The sequence below is a fragment of the Rhipicephalus sanguineus genome, chromosome 1 (assembly GCF_013339695.2).
Source record: "Rhipicephalus sanguineus isolate Rsan-2018 chromosome 1, BIME_Rsan_1.4, whole genome shotgun sequence".
NCBI lineage: Eukaryota > Metazoa > Arthropoda > Arachnida > Ixodida > Ixodidae > Rhipicephalus > Rhipicephalus sanguineus.
In genome coordinates this window covers 199,730,801-199,748,249 of record NC_051176.1, presented here as the reverse complement: position 1 = coordinate 199,748,249, position 17,449 = coordinate 199,730,801, and the positions used below count along the sequence as shown (strand labels likewise).

Below are 17,449 nucleotides of genomic sequence, written 5' to 3'. Positions count from 1 at the left end.
TACATTTTTAATAATGTAAAGGAACCGCGGGACAAGGATAATAAGTAGAAGCGATCGAACTCTACTCCGGACAAAAGTTTCGAGAGGGTGCTTCTAGCATTCGGCACACCGTGAGCCGTATACACATTAGTATCTGATAAACGGGCTTTAGGTTTCCTGAGAACATTGAACCGTCTTGTTTCTGGTTGATTATATGGAAAAGTGTATCAGTTACTTCCTTCCAGAATAAAATCTGCTCGGTGCCTTCCCTTTTCCGTCGGCATATGCCAGATGTGCGAGCGCAAGTGCAACGGGAGGCAGTAATAGCGCTGCAGCGGTCGCAGCTGAAAGAAACCCGACCACTTGCCGTTGATGTTTGCAGAGCACACTTGTAATCAATCGTGCAATAAGAAATTTCTGGCATATATAGGCTTCACATGGTCGAAGGCAGCGATAAGCGTGCTTTAGCCATAATCGTTTTGCAGCAAGGTACTATATGAGAGTGAAGCGAAAAAGGAGTTTTTGATACTGCCTGACCCAGGAATTGATTACAGAGAACTAGAGTTTACGTGCAGCGATGTAAACACAAATACAGGAACTGAGTCCCGAAATATAGTTCGCTACAGTTGAGGAATTTGGAGCGGGGGGATGTCTAGTTGGTGATGATGTCGCCGAGTACCTCAATTCTTTTTAGTTACCCGAACGTTAACATTCGAGGCGGATGTCGGTAGTTTACTCGTTTCTTATTACGGCAACAGTATATGCTTGATAATCGCATACTGGGAAACGCACGACCTTATTTCAGTCATTGACCTTTAAGAGAAACATTACAAAAGTACAAGCATGGGTTTCGGCCTGCAAGTAGACCCTTGTGATGAACAGTATTGGTAGGCGATACAGGAAAGCAATAGCCCTGAATAATAAGCGATTGTCTATGCTGTACATGGAATGTGACGCATACCGACGACCAGCTTCACAAGGGGCGCTTGCACAACTGTACAGGCACGACTGGGGACAATGATGTTATGTGTAATTGTAGCGGACACACAAACACACACACAGACACACACACACACGCACACGCACACACACACAAACACACACACGCACACACACACAAACACACACACGCACACACACACACAATGCGTGGTGCAAGATTTTGCTTTTGCAACGACAAAAACAATAATAATTAAAATCATTGGGTATACACGGCCAGCGTATGTTTGCGCGTACATAGTTAGATAGAAAGAAAACGAGTGGGTGTGCATTGCTAGCCCTCCGCATTTACTCACTGCATAGCCTTGGCATTCTGCTGCTGGTCACGTGGTCGTGGGTTCGATTGCTGGAAGCGTCGGCCGCATTTCGACGGCGGCATAGAGATCACTAATAAGGCCTCTACTTGAGTATGCGTTGGTTGTGTGGTCACCAAAGTAATTTAAAGAAATAGAGGTACTGGCGTCTGTTCAGCAAAAACAGAAAAAGAGGTTAGATTCATATAATAACCGTTACGATCGCCATTTTTCACCCGCACTAAATGCTATAGCAAGGTATTGCCAAAAACCTTTGGCTCATAGACGTAGTTGTGAGCGCGTTGTTCTGTTGCATAAAAGTGCTACATGAAAAAGCCATCATCAACACGATTATTGTTTTCAAAAGCCGTACTTCTCGGCCCACCAGCATAAGTCATGATCTTAAAATGGTTCCTTTGAATTCATCAATTGATTGTTTTGGCTTTTCCTTTTTTTCCACGTACTAGTGGGATTTGGAATGGCCTTGAGTAATCCTTGCGAGACTTATCAAATGATGAATTTGTGGAGCAGTTGCCTAATTTTGTTCAATAATGAACTATCTTACCCTGATATTGTTTTGCTTTCTTGCTTGTTGATATTGTTTGCTTACGCTTGCTCTCATTCTCCATTTTGCATCTAATATGTATTCATTCGGATGACACTATGTATGTATCTCACTCCTGCAATATCTAGCTATGCAAGATGGCATCATATGTAAATAAATAAATAAATAAATAAATTAATAAATAAATAAATAAATAAATAAATAAATAAGAAAGGCTCGTGTGCTTGATTTACGACTGCGTTAAAATACTTCAAGAGGTCAAAACGAATCTTTTATGATCCCCGTTACGGTGTCTATTACAACTTGTGTGTTACTTCGGGACACGCTAATTTTAATACTTGTGTGGATTTTATAATACTGTGGTTGCCATTTTATGCTGCTGATGTCTACACCCATTTTCTGTCGAATTTTTCGTCTATCTAATTCTTGGTCAAAGCGTTTGTTTCAGGGCAATTAAGAGCGCAATAACTGTGGCTGTGTCGCTAAATCAGTGTGAAAGAAATGTCTGCTGCGAGTGGCATTGCTGTCCGCTATTTTTTTCCACGCTATATGTACAGCAGTTGAAACACTGCACCCGCGAGCAGTTAGCCAGTAACCCCTTGCTTTCAATGTCTTTAGGCTCAGTTTGCCCCTGTCGTACCTCTGTTGCGAAGTGGCTAATCTAGAAACACATCAGCTCGCTGTCCCCACTTTTTACTATTTCAAAGCAAGAAGTGACCTCACCGTTCACACTGACCGTTCAACTTCCTTATACAATGACTTAGGTGCCAAAGAGAAAGAAAGAAAGAAAGAAAGAAAGAAAGAAAGAAAGAAAGAAAGAAAGAAAGAAAGAAAGAAAGAAAGAAAGAAAGAAAGAAGGAAAGAAAGAAAGAAAAGTACACTGAAAAGATCTGAGGGGAGTCAGAATCCCTCGTTTCCACTATTATACTGTCTCAGCTATGTGCACGACAGGCCTGACAGTTTCGTGAGCGGATCCGTGTACGCATAGACTACAGCGCCTCCAATCAAGCATGTATCGTAAAACCCGTGTTTGTTTTCGCGTTAACTTTATGAAAGAAAGATGCGCTCGACCTGCAGGCTGGGAGGGAAGGTGGACAGGTTCCAAAAGACCCGCCTCGACTTCATATACGCAAGGCGGGAGGAACCTCTGGCTCTTCTTCGTCGAGATCCCTGAACCACGACTTGGCTTTATGGGCGCTGCCATATGCGCGCGTCCCGGTACTCTCTGAGCAGCCGAGGCATCCGGCGCACAGAGTCGTGCCTTATAAATATCTCGCGAGCGTGACCAAACACACAGACTCGAGAAAGCCGGAGCGTTGTTGACTTTAAATGGGCCGTATATTTTGTTCTTGTACACTGTTTCGGTGGGATGAGTTATTCGGCAGGCAGAAACGCAGACAAAAGTCAAACGCTGGAAAGTGACCGCAGGGCAAGTAAACTCAAAGACCAGTGTCGTCGCTCTTGCTGGTAACTCTTGTCTAGAAAAAGAATACGAAGGAATCCATATAAAGCGTTTGAATAAGACGCAAGGTGACCAATGAAGGGGAAAAAAAGGGCGTAACTAACGGGGAAGCGCAGTGTATGTGTGCGTGGGAGGGGTGCGCCTCCCGTTTATCCTCCAGCATGGACAATTTTGTTGTGCTTTTTTTTTTTCACCTGGCCATTGTTTCAAGATTTTGAAAACATCATGTTCTGTCCAAAGATGGCGGAGGATATAATGACAACCTCATCGTAGGACAAGGGGGAAAGCGTAAGCGGTTATGCGGACACCGGGACATCTGAAAGCAAAGGAAAAGCTACTCGAACCGCGAATAGTCAATGATTCAATTTCATGAATCAATATAACATGAATACATTGAACGTGTAGTACACGCATTTAAGCAATAACGGAAATCTAGTAAGGTTAATGAATGCTTAATTTGGAACGCGTAAATTAGGGAGTTTACGAAAGTAAAGCATCAACAAAGTATGGTACCACGTAAGCAGCCCTGAAGAATTCACGTAAATAATGTCATACGTTGGGGAATCCAAACGTTTTCTTGTCTGTCTGTTTGTTTTTTCCTATGCTTCCTGTGGCATCTGCAGCGACCTAAACTTTCATCCCTGTTAGCACCAAATGTGTATATGATCTTAGAACATGAGTTTGAGAGTTTAGGCCCGTGACAAGAATCAGTCTTATTACTGTGAAAAAATTACCACCGGTAAACAGTGACTGCCGCAGTTTCGTGGCAATCACTCGTTGACGTGTGGGACGCTTGACGCTTCACTGAATTTCCTGGTAAAGTCCATCTACCGAAAGTTTATTTAAATATGAGTGCAAGTCCCCACAATCCTTAACATTTGTACATATCACAGGCGTGTTAATGACCATTGGCGTAGCCAGAGGGAGACTTGACCCCCCCCCCCCCCAAATCCTTACATTCTTTTTACAGGCTTGTTAAGAATCTTCCTGTACCTTCAATATGGACCGCCTAGTAGGAGCGAAAAACATCTTTTTAGCATATATGTACGGTACGGTCCGCTGTTAAAGGGAGCCATGATAAACATAAAACAGCGCTTAACATACGGGACAAAGCAAGAAGTGACACACACTGTGCAGTGTGTGTCAGCGCTGTTTTATATTCATCATACAAATCTCCCAGCTCGCCCAGTCTGCCTGTCTTCTTCAATTAAAGGGAACACTGGAATTAGTACCTTTCATATTCCTGGCCCCCTAACTGCAACTGGACGTGGAAACATTGTTTATGCACGGCACTAGTCTATCAAAAAGAGTCTGAACTGTCAACCACCAGTACTCCTGTACAGATCTATGCCGCTGGGATTTTTCGAGAGCGCGAAATTTGGAAATTCCCTTCACGCAAGCGTTCCCTGTAACAGTGGACCCGTCTGATAGTGGCTGTTCGTGGTCCCCAAGCTCCGCCTATACCTATCGCCCATTCTACTTGTTTTTATTGCAGCTGACCGCATTATCGCAACTGAGCTTGAGCGTAACGTGCAGGTAAGCCTGACAGGGAGGCTGTGCTCAAGTCGCCTAAGGAAAAGTTATATGCCTAAAATGAATATTCATTATGACGTTGATGCAAATGAATACTTATCCAGTGATGCACTAGGAATCTTACATGTACGTATTTAGATTTCTTTATCAGCAATGTAACTAGAACAGCTGGAAGTATACTGCCTTTGCTGAATTTTAGACACATCGCCGTAACGAGCGTAACTCAACTAACACGCCTTGGAAAAGGCACGACCGCGTATCGAGACGTCGGCCAGCCTGTCTGAGGAGCTTATTCCTGTTCAGACAACCTGTGTGTCACGTCCCTAATAAGATATATGACGTGGCCATGCCAGGAAAGATTGAGAGGCAACATATATGAGCCGGGGAGATACCGCTGTACGCTGAAAGTGTGACGTTGTCCATAAATTTCAGCTTCCTTAAACTTGAGTATACAGCTCCCGGAGAAATGGGAAAAGAATGGGAACAGGTTCAATTCCCTGCTTACTTTCTTCGAGCCTTTGATCATGTCAGACTAAATCAGTTCAGTGAGGCGCACAGAAAGAGCAATAACACAAAGAAAATGCAGAGATGGCGAAAGGGCGCAGCCGGAAAAAGAATAAAAAGAGACGTAAGATGGAGAGAACAGCCCCCGCGGCCATAGAACGTGCATCGGTGCAGGCCACGCGTGTGACTATTAAACGGCGGCTCCGACGAGGGGTGGCGGCGGCGCGACTGGCTGGCTAATGTCTCAACTTAGCACTAACCGGCAGCCTTCCCGCCCTCCGTTTACACGGTCATCGCCTATGCGAAACTATCATTACACACACACACACACACACAGGCGCGCGCGGCGAGGGGAGAGAGCGCACGATGCGGCCGCGCGCTGCCGGTGCCCGAAGGAGGGCCGACACTCTCGCTTTCACGGTTCGGGCCCATTTGCCGGCCGCGTCTCTCACGACCACAAGAGGAAGAGTGAGCCGCGATCAGCGCTGCTTTTCGGCAGCCAGCTCGATCGTCCTCCCCACCCAACCGACGGTCGGCCGACCGCGGGGCGAAAGTGTGCCAACTCTACGCGCATTCGTCGTGCCCCTTCATGTTGCGGATTATAGCGCATGGAAACTTTCTTCTTTCTCCGTCGCTGCTTTTTGCCCCAAGGACTCGCGGCACTCGTCCATCCATCGAGACTGCATGCGCAAAATTTGAAAGCCCGAGTTTCACGAGGTGCATGCGCTACCGGTATTCGTGTGGCACATGATGCTTTTAAGCTGCGTCATGAAGTTTTCTGCACGTTCCGCGCATTGAACACGCTATCAGCTTTGCTCATCATGCGAAGAAGCAGAAGGCATAAAGAAAAATTAGTATTTGTTCTGGCTGTGCTCTCGAGCGCAGCCACACGCCATTCGTCTATTAGAATAAAGCGCAGTGCCTGGAAGACTTGAGAACGGTACTTAGAGGGGGCGGTTGAAGAAAACGCCATGCAGGCGACATGTTTCTGACGTCTATACTTGGCCAAGCAAAAAGATGCACACGAGCTTAGAGGACTTGTGCTAGCTTTGACAAAAGAAATTGGATTTCAAGAAGAAATCGCATTGCTAAGCAACCTGAGAGATGTGTCAGGATCACTTCTTTTCTGAGAAGGGCTCTTATGTGCTCCGTACGAATAAGTCAGGTTTGGCAAATTGGTTGAATAGATACAATGCTATGACATTCGTGTTTACAAATTATACATATTTTGAGGTGTGTGTGTGTGTGTGTGTGTGTGTGTGTGTGTGTGTGTGTGTGTGTGTGTGTGTGTGTGTGTGTGTGTGTGTGTGTGTGTGTGTGTGTGTGTGTGTGTGTGCGTGTGTGTGTGTTTAGTTTAGGCCTATTTAGATAAAAGGAACAACGAACAAAATCAAGATAAGGTAATCTTAATTTTGGATTAGCATTCATATATTGTGATCCCTATCTTCTGTGCTGTACTTGAGGACATACGTAACAATGCTAGCAAATACACACATACGAAAGTAGATAACGAACACTTATTTTGATAGATTAGTACACTGTGCACTGCCACGCCCGACCGGCCTTGGACTTAAAAGCCATCAGTGACGCTCTTTCAAGCACAGAGCAGGTCGTTCGCTACTGGTCAAGAAATGTCTGAGGCATCTGATATTTACATGCCACATAGAGGGGACACATGGAGACGACATGCGATAATTCATTCGCTTTTTATTCACAAAGCATGAGATCTATACATCGAGAAATTTGTGCTTAAGCACGTTCACAGACGTATACAGTTGCGTCAGGCAAAATGTATATGGAGTCTTCAAAGTTGCCTTATGATTAAATTAGCCTACCCGCAATGACACAAGAAATGTGTGCACTAGCATAGAGTTTCGTCTGTGTATGTCAGTAGCGAGAAAAAAGGGAGAAAACTGGGCCAAATGATTGGTATGCAATATCACTTACGACACAATCGGCAAATAAGGCGTCTTGGCTTTTACAGAGAAATATGACAAACGTAAACTATTTTAAGTAACGGTGCGATGTCGCACGTAATAATTTTTTTCGCACTCGAAAAGTGAATTTGGTTACATGGTTACAAGAAAGCCACAAAGAGCAATGTCATGAGAAATCGTTCAACAGGGAATGTCGCTTGAGCCGACGTTTCGACAAGTGGACTTGTCTTCGTCAAGACAAGCCAGCTGCCTTGGTGAAGACAAGTACACGTGTCGAAACGTCGGCTCCAGCGACATTCTCCTTTCAGCGACCTTTCGTCACTTCAAGCATCCATCTGCCCTAAACTTCCACACTGTTTGGATTTAAACACCAGCACACATGCGATAAATTCTTGAAGCTACTTATAGAGCACTCATACGTACTAGGTAACTCAGCTCTCAATGTAAACATGCTTGAACATCTTAGGTGAGGTTATCACAAGAATGCTATACGTATACGTTACGGGGCAATAACAGAGCGACCGTAAACACTACAATACAGCTTAACTGCCATGCGCCCGGTTTTTCAGTTTTCATGGATTCCAGACGTGCATATAAAACGCTAAACGTGAGCATTTCACTGCATTATCTATTCTGCGTTTTACTTGACCGTTTATCACGTTCCCTACTTTGTTTCCGCAGAGGATAACATGTTTCACTTGAAACAAGCCCCTCTGTCCCATGATCGTGAGGAAAAACCTTTTTTTTTTACAAGCCTTTATTTAGGTCATATTTTAGATATCATGTGCAATGACTTCAAGCGGATTGGTTTCTCTGTGGACCTACATCAGTGGCTGCCTGCAAAGGCGTTCAGTATAACTCTGGTATTACATAAAATCCCCGGTTCTAAAAAAAACTGATGCGGTCAGGCACTCATGGCACATCAAATAAGCGCATGCTTGACCATACTATAACAACACGCGGTAATTCATCTCAGCAAGCACACTTCCACACAGCGGCGGCACATGTGCATCGAATGGCCAAGCACTCTGCTGCGAGTGAAGAGGTTTAAAGGGACACTAAAGAGAAACAATGGATTGGTTTAGATTGATAAAGTGTGCTCGGAGAACTCTTGTGTAGTTTATTTCACCACCATAGGTTTTATTATTAGCGGAGAAAACCAAGTTCAAAGTTTCATTTTTAAATTTCGCGCCGAACTTTGTAATTCATGACGTAAAACATTTCAAAGAGCATTTAACGTATTTTGGCGCCACTGGCTCGACAAAATTTCCACAAACTCGTTTTATCAAGTCTCTGGCCCCCTCAGAGGACAATGTACTTCGATTTAACCGATTAGGAACTACGTAGGCCCAAGCAGGCGCCGTCAAAAATATGTGACGTCACGGCAAATGGTGCGGGAATTCCAAGGTGGCGTCGCCACCTGTATTTTCTTTTTGCGCATTTTTCGCTCATTAAGCGTCTTCTAGCAGCAAGTGTGGTATTTTTGGTATCGTGGAAGGCCACTTTACTAATGCGAGAAAAATCGTTTTGCTCTTTAGTGTCCCTTTAAGGAAGCGCTCAGCAGAAAGGGCACGAAACTGAGCTAAAGGATGGGAAGGCATGAGAGTGAGAAGCAAAGCAACAGCAGTGGCGAAGGGGAAAAAGGAGCCGCTTGTTTCGTCGTTCTCAAGCCTTCAGCAAGCTGCGTCCCGTCGCGCCTTAAAGTGACAAGTATAGTTTCCCGACCACAGTAACTGCTGGTAAACGCCCCCTCAGCCACGGTTAAATATGCATGCTTCAGCACGTAGTTTTACTCTGCATCCAACAGGAAATCGGAGCTGCCGTTTCCGCAATCAGCGGCGTGTGTACTCTTTACTCTCTGGATTCGTTCACTCCAACCAAGTTTACTTGCTGTCGGTAAAGCTCCAGCGCAGGGTTGAACTAAATTTTTCTAGCGCAGAGGTAAGCGATAAGCGTGATCGAACCTCGCGCGGAGCAGGAAACTGCGCGATCCAACGATCGGATCCTCTCGAACAGTTCAGCGCACGCGTTTTACAGCCGATGAGTTTTAGAAGGAAGAAGTGCGCGCCTAGTTTATCTCGCACAGCCTGGAAAGTAACGTGACCACTGTGTACGAGCAGAAGAAAGAGAGCACAAGAGCGAACATTAAGGAAACTCTCGGCAGCCTGTGTATTTCGTCCTGTCAGGCAACCCCCTCCCCTACCCCTCTCCGTTCAATACGAAAGCATCTCCTTTCAAACCCGTGAAGAGAAGAAAAAGTAGATGGCTGACCGCACCTCTTATTCGACGAAAACATGCAGCGTCGGTAAGCGTATACAATACTTGCGAGCACGTTTTTGATCCTGGTCGCGATCGAGTGCATTTCCAGTCAGACAAGAGCGCACGAACGAGGACAATTGAAATGTGCGTGCGTGCGACTCTTAAGATATTGCTCGCGACCAAGATTCAAACACGTAAGCCATGCACGAGTGTCTATTTACACGTTTCTGCTGCTATTTGCAAACACAGCGGGCGTATTACCCCTAAGGAAATAATATGGGATAGGGTCGTGTGTTTTGTTTGCTGTTCTTCTGATTTTTGTAGCGTAAAGAATCCAGAAGCTGTTTGGCCGCAGGCGCGGATAGGAGAGTTTGCGTGGGTCGCCTATTTCTGACAGCTATATGTCCGGGTTTTCACGCAGGATATTGATCTTGTTTACATTTGCGCTGCCCGCGGGGATTAGCTTGGGTAATTTTGATGCCCGATATGAGATGTCGTAAGGATATCTTTAGCGTATCTTCGAGATACAAAATTCTCCCAGGTCACATATGCGAGCGTATACACCAGCCATAAGTATTGAATTAGTTACAAGGTCTGTCCATGGCGTGACAGCACCGAGCTGAAAGTCAATGTAGGGCATGTTCCATACTCTGGATCGTATGTGCGCGCGTCTTTGAGCTGAGGGGTTGAAAATGTTACACATACGTCTCGAAGTTCTTTGTGCCAGTTATTGATTGCCACGATGAAAAGCTTCTCGCGTCTTTTCGTGTGAGTATTCTTTGGGCAATTAACATCAAGACTCATTGCCGCCACGAATGTTAGAGCAGAACCGTAATGTGCGCAGGAAAAGAAGCAGAACAAGACATAAATCATGCTTGTCAGATCCAGTGCTATGCGGTATAGTGCTGAAAATGTTCCATAGTCATGTTACGCAAAAGCCAAGCAAGGGATAGAATCATATCGACGTAATTCTACAGCCGCCTTCCGCTTGTATGCTGTCAGAGGGTAACAAACAGCGGATGAAACGAACACAGAATCGCACTGTGTCTACAAAGCGTTCTCATTTGAGTCGCTCTTATTCTCCTGAGAATTGCGGTGTATAACTGTATACATTTGCTCGTATCAGCTACGCCCACTGTGTTCCGTTGCCAGTGAAGCTCCCACACAACCATCTTTATAGGTCACTGGAATGAGCAAACACGACTCCTTATAAACTACCCAACCTTTAAGTTTGGTTTGCAATAGATATTACGGGTCTGTGTGATTACACCTCACGATTTCTTAAGCTCCGCTGGATAAGAAAATGCAACTCTACATCTTCATTTATTTTTCCACGCACATTACACGCGTCCTGCAGCTATAGTGTTTGCTAAGCACATCGGTGAATATAGGAAAAATAGAACAGAACAAATATGTATTGTGCCACTTACACTATAGAGACTCACATTCCATCTCCCTCCCCCCTCACATTCTTTCTTTTCTTTTTTCACTTTAAGCTTGCGCCATATGTTATTTAATCCACAATCCCTGCCAGAAGCATCGAATTTATGAGTAGATAAGTATAGTTTTAGAACGAGAATACATATTGCCAGCGGTAGTCCATGCGTCAGGCGTCCCACGCGCATTGCATGTCACTGTGGCATCCAAATATGAATGCGGAGTGCTTACAAAATATGGTAACTTATGCTTCTGATTCTGGTAGAAAGAGAGCATATATGTTCACGTACAGTGGCAGCGCATCCAGCCTTTAAAACATCATTGTATGAATGGTCTCATGGTTGCAAGGGCAATCACTACTTGATAGGCACGCAATTCATTTCCCGTTCAGTGGCTCCAGATGAGACACAGGGGTCAATTGCGTGATGAGGCAGATGTGCTTCAAGGCTGAAGTTTTGAAACACATGATAAAGCAACGATGTAGTCAAAAGGCATTCTTTAAGGGTATTCTAAAGCTCATATGTGTAAGTGCAGCTGCCGTCAAGTGAAAAGCTGTCGTCTTCATGTGCGAATGTTACGCACTGTCGGCGCTAGTGCGTTTTGATGCACCTGACTATCGGAGGGCTGTTGAAAAGACCGCGTTAAGGTAAACTCGATGAGGAAAGGTCCCGTCTCCGTTTGTCCGGATGCAACTGTTTGTGTGCTAAAGGTGTGCAGCGTAAGTGCGGTGTCACGTGCTTTCCGCCATCAGGCGCTGCCGCGACAGGCCTGACAGCGGAAGCGGCGCGAGTTTCACGCGCGGCGCACTCACCGTTGTGGCTATTCCCGACGCAGAGGGAGCTTGACGCTGGTGACGCGATGTGCCTACTGGGACAAGCTTGCTTCCGTCGGGACATAGTCAGCTGGACCGCGGTACCGTCACCACACTCGACAACTACGTGCCTCAGGCAGCAAGGCACCAGCTAACCTCGAGCCGGCTGGCGGTCACTCGAGTCTGCAGCCAGCGGCGATCGGCGCTTCACACCAAGTTCTCCAGCGTGACTACGGCAAGCGATGCTCGTCCGTGACAACACACGCAGAGTGCACGCGGTCGCAAAGCGACGCCTTGCACACGTTCCCCGACGACAATCTGGCAGGTGTCGCACCGGGGCACCTGTCGTCCCAAGAAGTTTCGCCGGAGCACCAGGTTGATGAAGACTCGAAGCCAATGTTCCAAACAGTGTCAAGGTCCGCTGAACAGCGTCGGTCTCTGAGGGCGACGCCGCGAGAGTTGCAGGGGTCGCTGTGCACGAGGTTCGCAAGATGCACGGGATGGGGGTCCACGTGAGGAGCCAAACAGTCGCGCGCGGTGTTCAAGGGGCGGCTGGCACTCGCCGGCCGACGAAAGACGTGCCCCTTGATTTGCAGCGGCACTCGTAGTCGGTGGTGGCGGCCGCGGTCTGGGCGCCCAGGCGGTCAGAAACAGCAGCGTCCCGGTCGCAGCGGGGCCCCCGCCATACCGTCGGCGGGACACCACAGAGCTGGGATGGAGGCTCGCCGGCGAGCAGCGCTCGAGTGATCGGAGCGCCCGCAGCGCCGCTGCGGCCCTGGCGGTGGGCGAAGAAAGAAGGGAGGGGATGCCGCCGCAGAGAGCGCCGCCCCTCGGTCACGGCACCAACCGAGGAGCCGTCATAACCGGCCGCGTATTGGATGACTAGCGGGGACCCTTTGACGCCTGCGCAACGCCCCCCATCTTCGTTTCTGTATTTCTGCGCGCACGAGCGCTCGCGCTCACCGCCGAGGGGGGCGATCGTTTTTGAGTCCGACGGTCGTCCGCCGGGGGGCTCCGCGCGCAGGCTGCTCTGCAAAAGGCGCGCCCATGGTCGTTGCTCCGGCGCCAGCGGCCAGAGCGGTCGACCGCAACTCTGGCGTGCACAGATGAGCTCTCCCGCTGTACGACGCTTGGTGTGATATGCGCGCTCGCGCCCATAAGCTACTGATAATGGAGCGCTGCTTCAGTTTTTTTTTCTTTTTTACGCTTCTTGCAAGGGGCATATGTATCAACGTTACAGGTTTCCCACTGTGCAGCTGTCATAAAGGAAAACAGATATGTGAAAGCGACGCGCGCTTAGATGACAGAGGTGTGGCTTCTTCCACATGTCGTGTACCTCAGAAACAGGTGTATTATTATTATTATTATTATTATTATTATTATTATTATTATTATTATTATTATTATTATTATTATTATTATTATTGTGAACACAATGGCTCAAATAAGGGATCATGGAAAAGACCAGCGGAGAAAGCTGGCAGAAACTACAGCTTGACGACATCTGCAAATTTACATTGCCCCGCTTTACGGTCGTATTAATGGGCTTTATTTAAGGGGAACATTCGTGGACGTAATCAAGATGATTTTCCTAAAGGTTGTCGTAAGGCCTTCGGGAGCTTGAGCTCAACGCGCACGGATAATCGGAGTGCGCAAATCCAATTGTATAGTTTTTGTTTTCCTTTTTTGTTACAACCCATATTACTTGTTCAGGAATACACCTAACACAACTACGAATAGATGGGCAATGCAGTTGGCAAGAGATTATCGCTGCCCTTGCGCAATAATCTTTTGCCAACTGCGTTGGCCATTGCAATCTTGTAGCGACGCCTTTCTTCATACAAAATCTATTTCCCGCTTTTCACGCACCGTATACGTCAGTGGTGAGAGCGCTGCTCCGCCCCGTTGTCAACGGCCGGCCGTAAACGGTAATCATAAGAGTGCCAGAGAATCGAGCGGACGGCACGGCTACAAAGCCGTCGTCCTCTATGAAAGCATGCACAAAGCGCTACTAATCCATCAAGCGCTGACAATAGGGACAAGACACAGCTGAGAAAATTGAACACGATGAATGACAACAAGAAATGGACTGTTAAAACACGCTTTGCACAGGAAAAGCAAAAGAAAAAAGCCTTATCCCCGGAGCGACAGATAACAATGAAAAAAAAAAAAAAAGCAGAAAGGAAATAACGAAAAAAAGCAGGGAGGTGGGGGAGTGCAGCTACTGCTTTAGTAGTTCTAGCTTCCGTGTTACAGTGTTTCTACAGCGTTTGTCCTAGAAATGAATAAATTGATTGATAAAGAGGAGGTCAGGGAAGCACGAAAAGACACAGAAGATAAAAACAAACACCCGAGCACACCAGATCTTTACATCGATCTTGACACCCCATTCGCCCTTCTTACGGCTCACCAAGAGCATTCAACCATGGGCTGGCCGGATGCCCATTGTCTAATCTTTTGTTTTCGTGCTTAATTTTATGGTAGACGCCGAAGCGTCATTTTATGGCCTTTTTCGACATTTAGGATGTCCTTAAGTGATAACGCTGCTTACAACGTCGAAGCATTCGTAGTGGGATAGTGCGCGCGTGGATGCTCATGCATTTATAACAGATGGTACTGCCCTACTCACAACCGTGGAAAAAAAAGAACATTCTCGTTCCCGCGCCAAGACCGAACATGGGTATACGTCGTGTGAGAGTCAACCACGCGGGTTCTTTTTCTTTCTTTGCTGTATGAGAAATTTGGGAATATTGTCAGTAGCTCTATGAGCTGCTTACATGACAATCACATACGCATGCACAAAAGCGCATTGTGCCAGTACTTGAAAAGTGCCCCCCCCCCCCCAAAAAAAAAAAAAGTCGTTCAGAGAACTTCTATACGTGATCAACCGCGTGTGAGGTGTCACATAGCACGTCCTTCTCAACGCACTTTCGAAATCCCGACGCGTACACTTAAATGTGTTTCAATAAATGTGTGCATCTTGAACGACTTCTTTTTATGTTTCAATAAGCGTCCTCCTTTACAGTTGACAACGTGCTCGGCCATCGCCTGCAGCTTACGCTGTCGCCGTTCTGGCGTGCCCAGCGCAGACCTGGTCATTTTCTTCTTCCTTTTCTTTTTGGAAGGGGGGGGGGGGTGCAACAAACGCTATATATTGTGATGTTTACTTAATTTTCTCTACTTTAATTATCATTATTTCAGTCATTTTGTGCAAACCGCTCAATCATGGCCGATCATTGTAGCTGCCGAGGCGTCCACATTTACTCGCCATTCGGGCCCAGCGAAAGTAGATGTGCAGCGAAGCTGCGAGAACCAGTGCAACTACTGAGGCAGGGATGCGGGTATCCGCCACCAAGGGAGGGAGGACTAATAGTTAGGTGGTGGCAGTGCCGTTTTTTTATTTTTCAAGCGAAGCTTGTATTGACTGACCTGTGTAGCTGGTGATGGTGTTCCAAAAAACCCTCCTCAACCACAGCTGGTGCGCACTGTAATAATAAATAATAAAATAAAACTTCTTTACGGGGCTGGGGTTTGAACCTGAGGTCCCCCGGTCCGAATGCGAATGCACTGACCACTAGGCCTCTCTCCCATGCTTGCCCAATGTGAACTGAACTGAAGCATGCGAATGCGTTCTACCGACGATGCAAAAAACGATGGGGAAGCAGTACACTTGCTATGGGTGCTTCATTGAAATATTTCGTGTTAGCGGACTAAAAGTGATCTGCGGGACAACACATAAGGTCCATATCAGGAATTGTACATTTCAGGAAAATTCCGACTTCGAGACAAATGAATTCCTAACCAGCGCTTCCATGCTCACATGATGGCCCATTCGTTGGGCTGTTCTTAAGGGTGAAGAACGCTGGAAAGAACATGAACGACACCGTGCCGATTCAGCCCGAAAACAGTCTTCCGGGGACGGCCGCTACCTGTAGTAAACTTAACCCTTACGTTAAAAGGGAGCGTTGCGCAATGCGAAAAAAAGAAAGACAGAAAGAAAGAAAGAAAGAAAGAAAGAAAGAAAGAAAGAAAGAAAGAAAGAAAGAAAGAAAGAAAGAAAGAAAGAAAGAAAGAAAGAAAGAAAGAAAGAAAGAAAGAAAGAAAGAAAGAAAGAAAGAAAGAAAGAAAGAAAAGCGGTATAGTCAGGCTTCGCTTGCCCCCATTAGGGCAAGGTCTCCTGAACTTTTTGTCGTTGTTGTTGTTGTTGTTGTTGTTGTAATTGTGCGAGAGGAGCCCACAAAAAATTCCGACTGACTCGAGCCTAATAGCTACGCTGTTAAAATGCACTTAAAGCATAATTAACCACGAAATAAGGAAAGATTTCGCTAATCACGCAACAGTTATGCGCCTCAAAAAGAATCGGTTTTGGGGTTGCTGGCGGTCAAGTCCATGGAAAAGCTAGAGCGCAGCCGTCGGCGTGACGTTGTGCGCCGAAGCGAGCTGAAAACGGAAGTCTGAGGTCCCACCAGCGCTGCGGTTCTGATTAGGTGGGGGGGGGGGGGGGGGGGGGTCCGCTTTGGGTGTATGCTGGGAGACACTTGAAAGAACTTCAGGTAGTGCATGGCTGCCTTTGAAGGCATCTTACGTGCTGGGCCACTGCTCGGCGCCGCAGTGCTGGACGGACGCAACAAATCCCGGTGTCAGCCTTCGCGCATCCGCAGTGCGAGAAGCTGGAAGATGCTTGGATTACGAAACTTAGAACCGGTAAGCAGCCATCGGCTAGATGTAGTGCGTGCAGGAAGCACTTGCACGAGGACCATTTCTGGCGCGGGGCTGCGATGTTCGGAGTGCAGAAAGCACGCGCTCAGACGCTCGCCCGCGTGCGCTGCCCGGCTAATGATGATTATCTCCTGTGACCAGGCTCATCTGTTGCCCATCCCCTTGTCACCACCAGCATTATCTTGACCCACTATTAAATTTAGGTTGGCCCACTACAACCCCATGTGTTTTCCATGGAGACGTATGTATTCATATCGGAGACGCGTAATGCCTTTTGCGTCAAAGACACAATTTTGCTACTGGAATTTCTGGCGTGCTCGCTAAAGAATGTTGCGCGTTAAAAGTTTGCATTCTAGTCTTTGCACCTTGTTTTTGCCCTGCTTTGTAGCTGCACGACGCTGCAATGACTTCTGTGTCTTTCACTGCGATTTCTAGCTCGTGCGGTTCATTGTTTGGAGAGCAAGTCCGGCGTACGTTACTACGCCATCTTTCTTCTTCTTCACGTTGCATGATACCACATGTTTCGCTTTGAAGACTGCTTCTCCTTCCAGCAGCACTCGTGAAGTCATGAAGCTGTGGTCTGTGAATGTGCTAATTCTATGTATTGACAAGCTCACGGGAATGGAGAGCGAATGGTAAGAAGCATATTAAAAAAAATTGCATGGCCTATGCTCACGCTTCTACTAGCACCAAACAATGAGTGTACTTCCTCAATAAAAATAAGCAGTGGAAAATTGCTCCCCGAGAGCACCGATAAACATACAGTGCGACGCAACTTGAGAAATAATGGTAACGAAAAATTCAAGAATTTAGAAGAGACAAAAAACCTCTCTCAGGACGAGGAGAAGGCACTACAAGGTCTGAGCGAACGCTCGGACATAATAATCAAGCCCGCAGACAAAGGCGGTGCGATTGTTGTCATGAGCCAACAGGACTACATAAGTGAGGCCG

The 17,449-nt window shown here is 46.7% G+C and overlaps 1 protein-coding gene across 1 annotated transcript in view; it reads right to left on the bottom strand.

Moving 5' to 3' along the window:
* LOC119405215 (sal-like protein 3) overlaps positions 1–12,105 on the bottom strand; it is a 153,794-nt gene extending 141,689 nt beyond the window's left edge. Inside the window, exon 1 of the mRNA XM_037672029.2 lies at positions 11,780–12,105. Coding sequence (XP_037527957.1) covers positions 11,780–11,864 — 85 coding nt within the window. The 5' untranslated portion in view covers positions 11,865–12,105. The remainder of the gene's footprint in view (positions 1–11,779) is intronic.
* Positions 12,106–17,449: the final 5,344 nt, after the last annotated feature.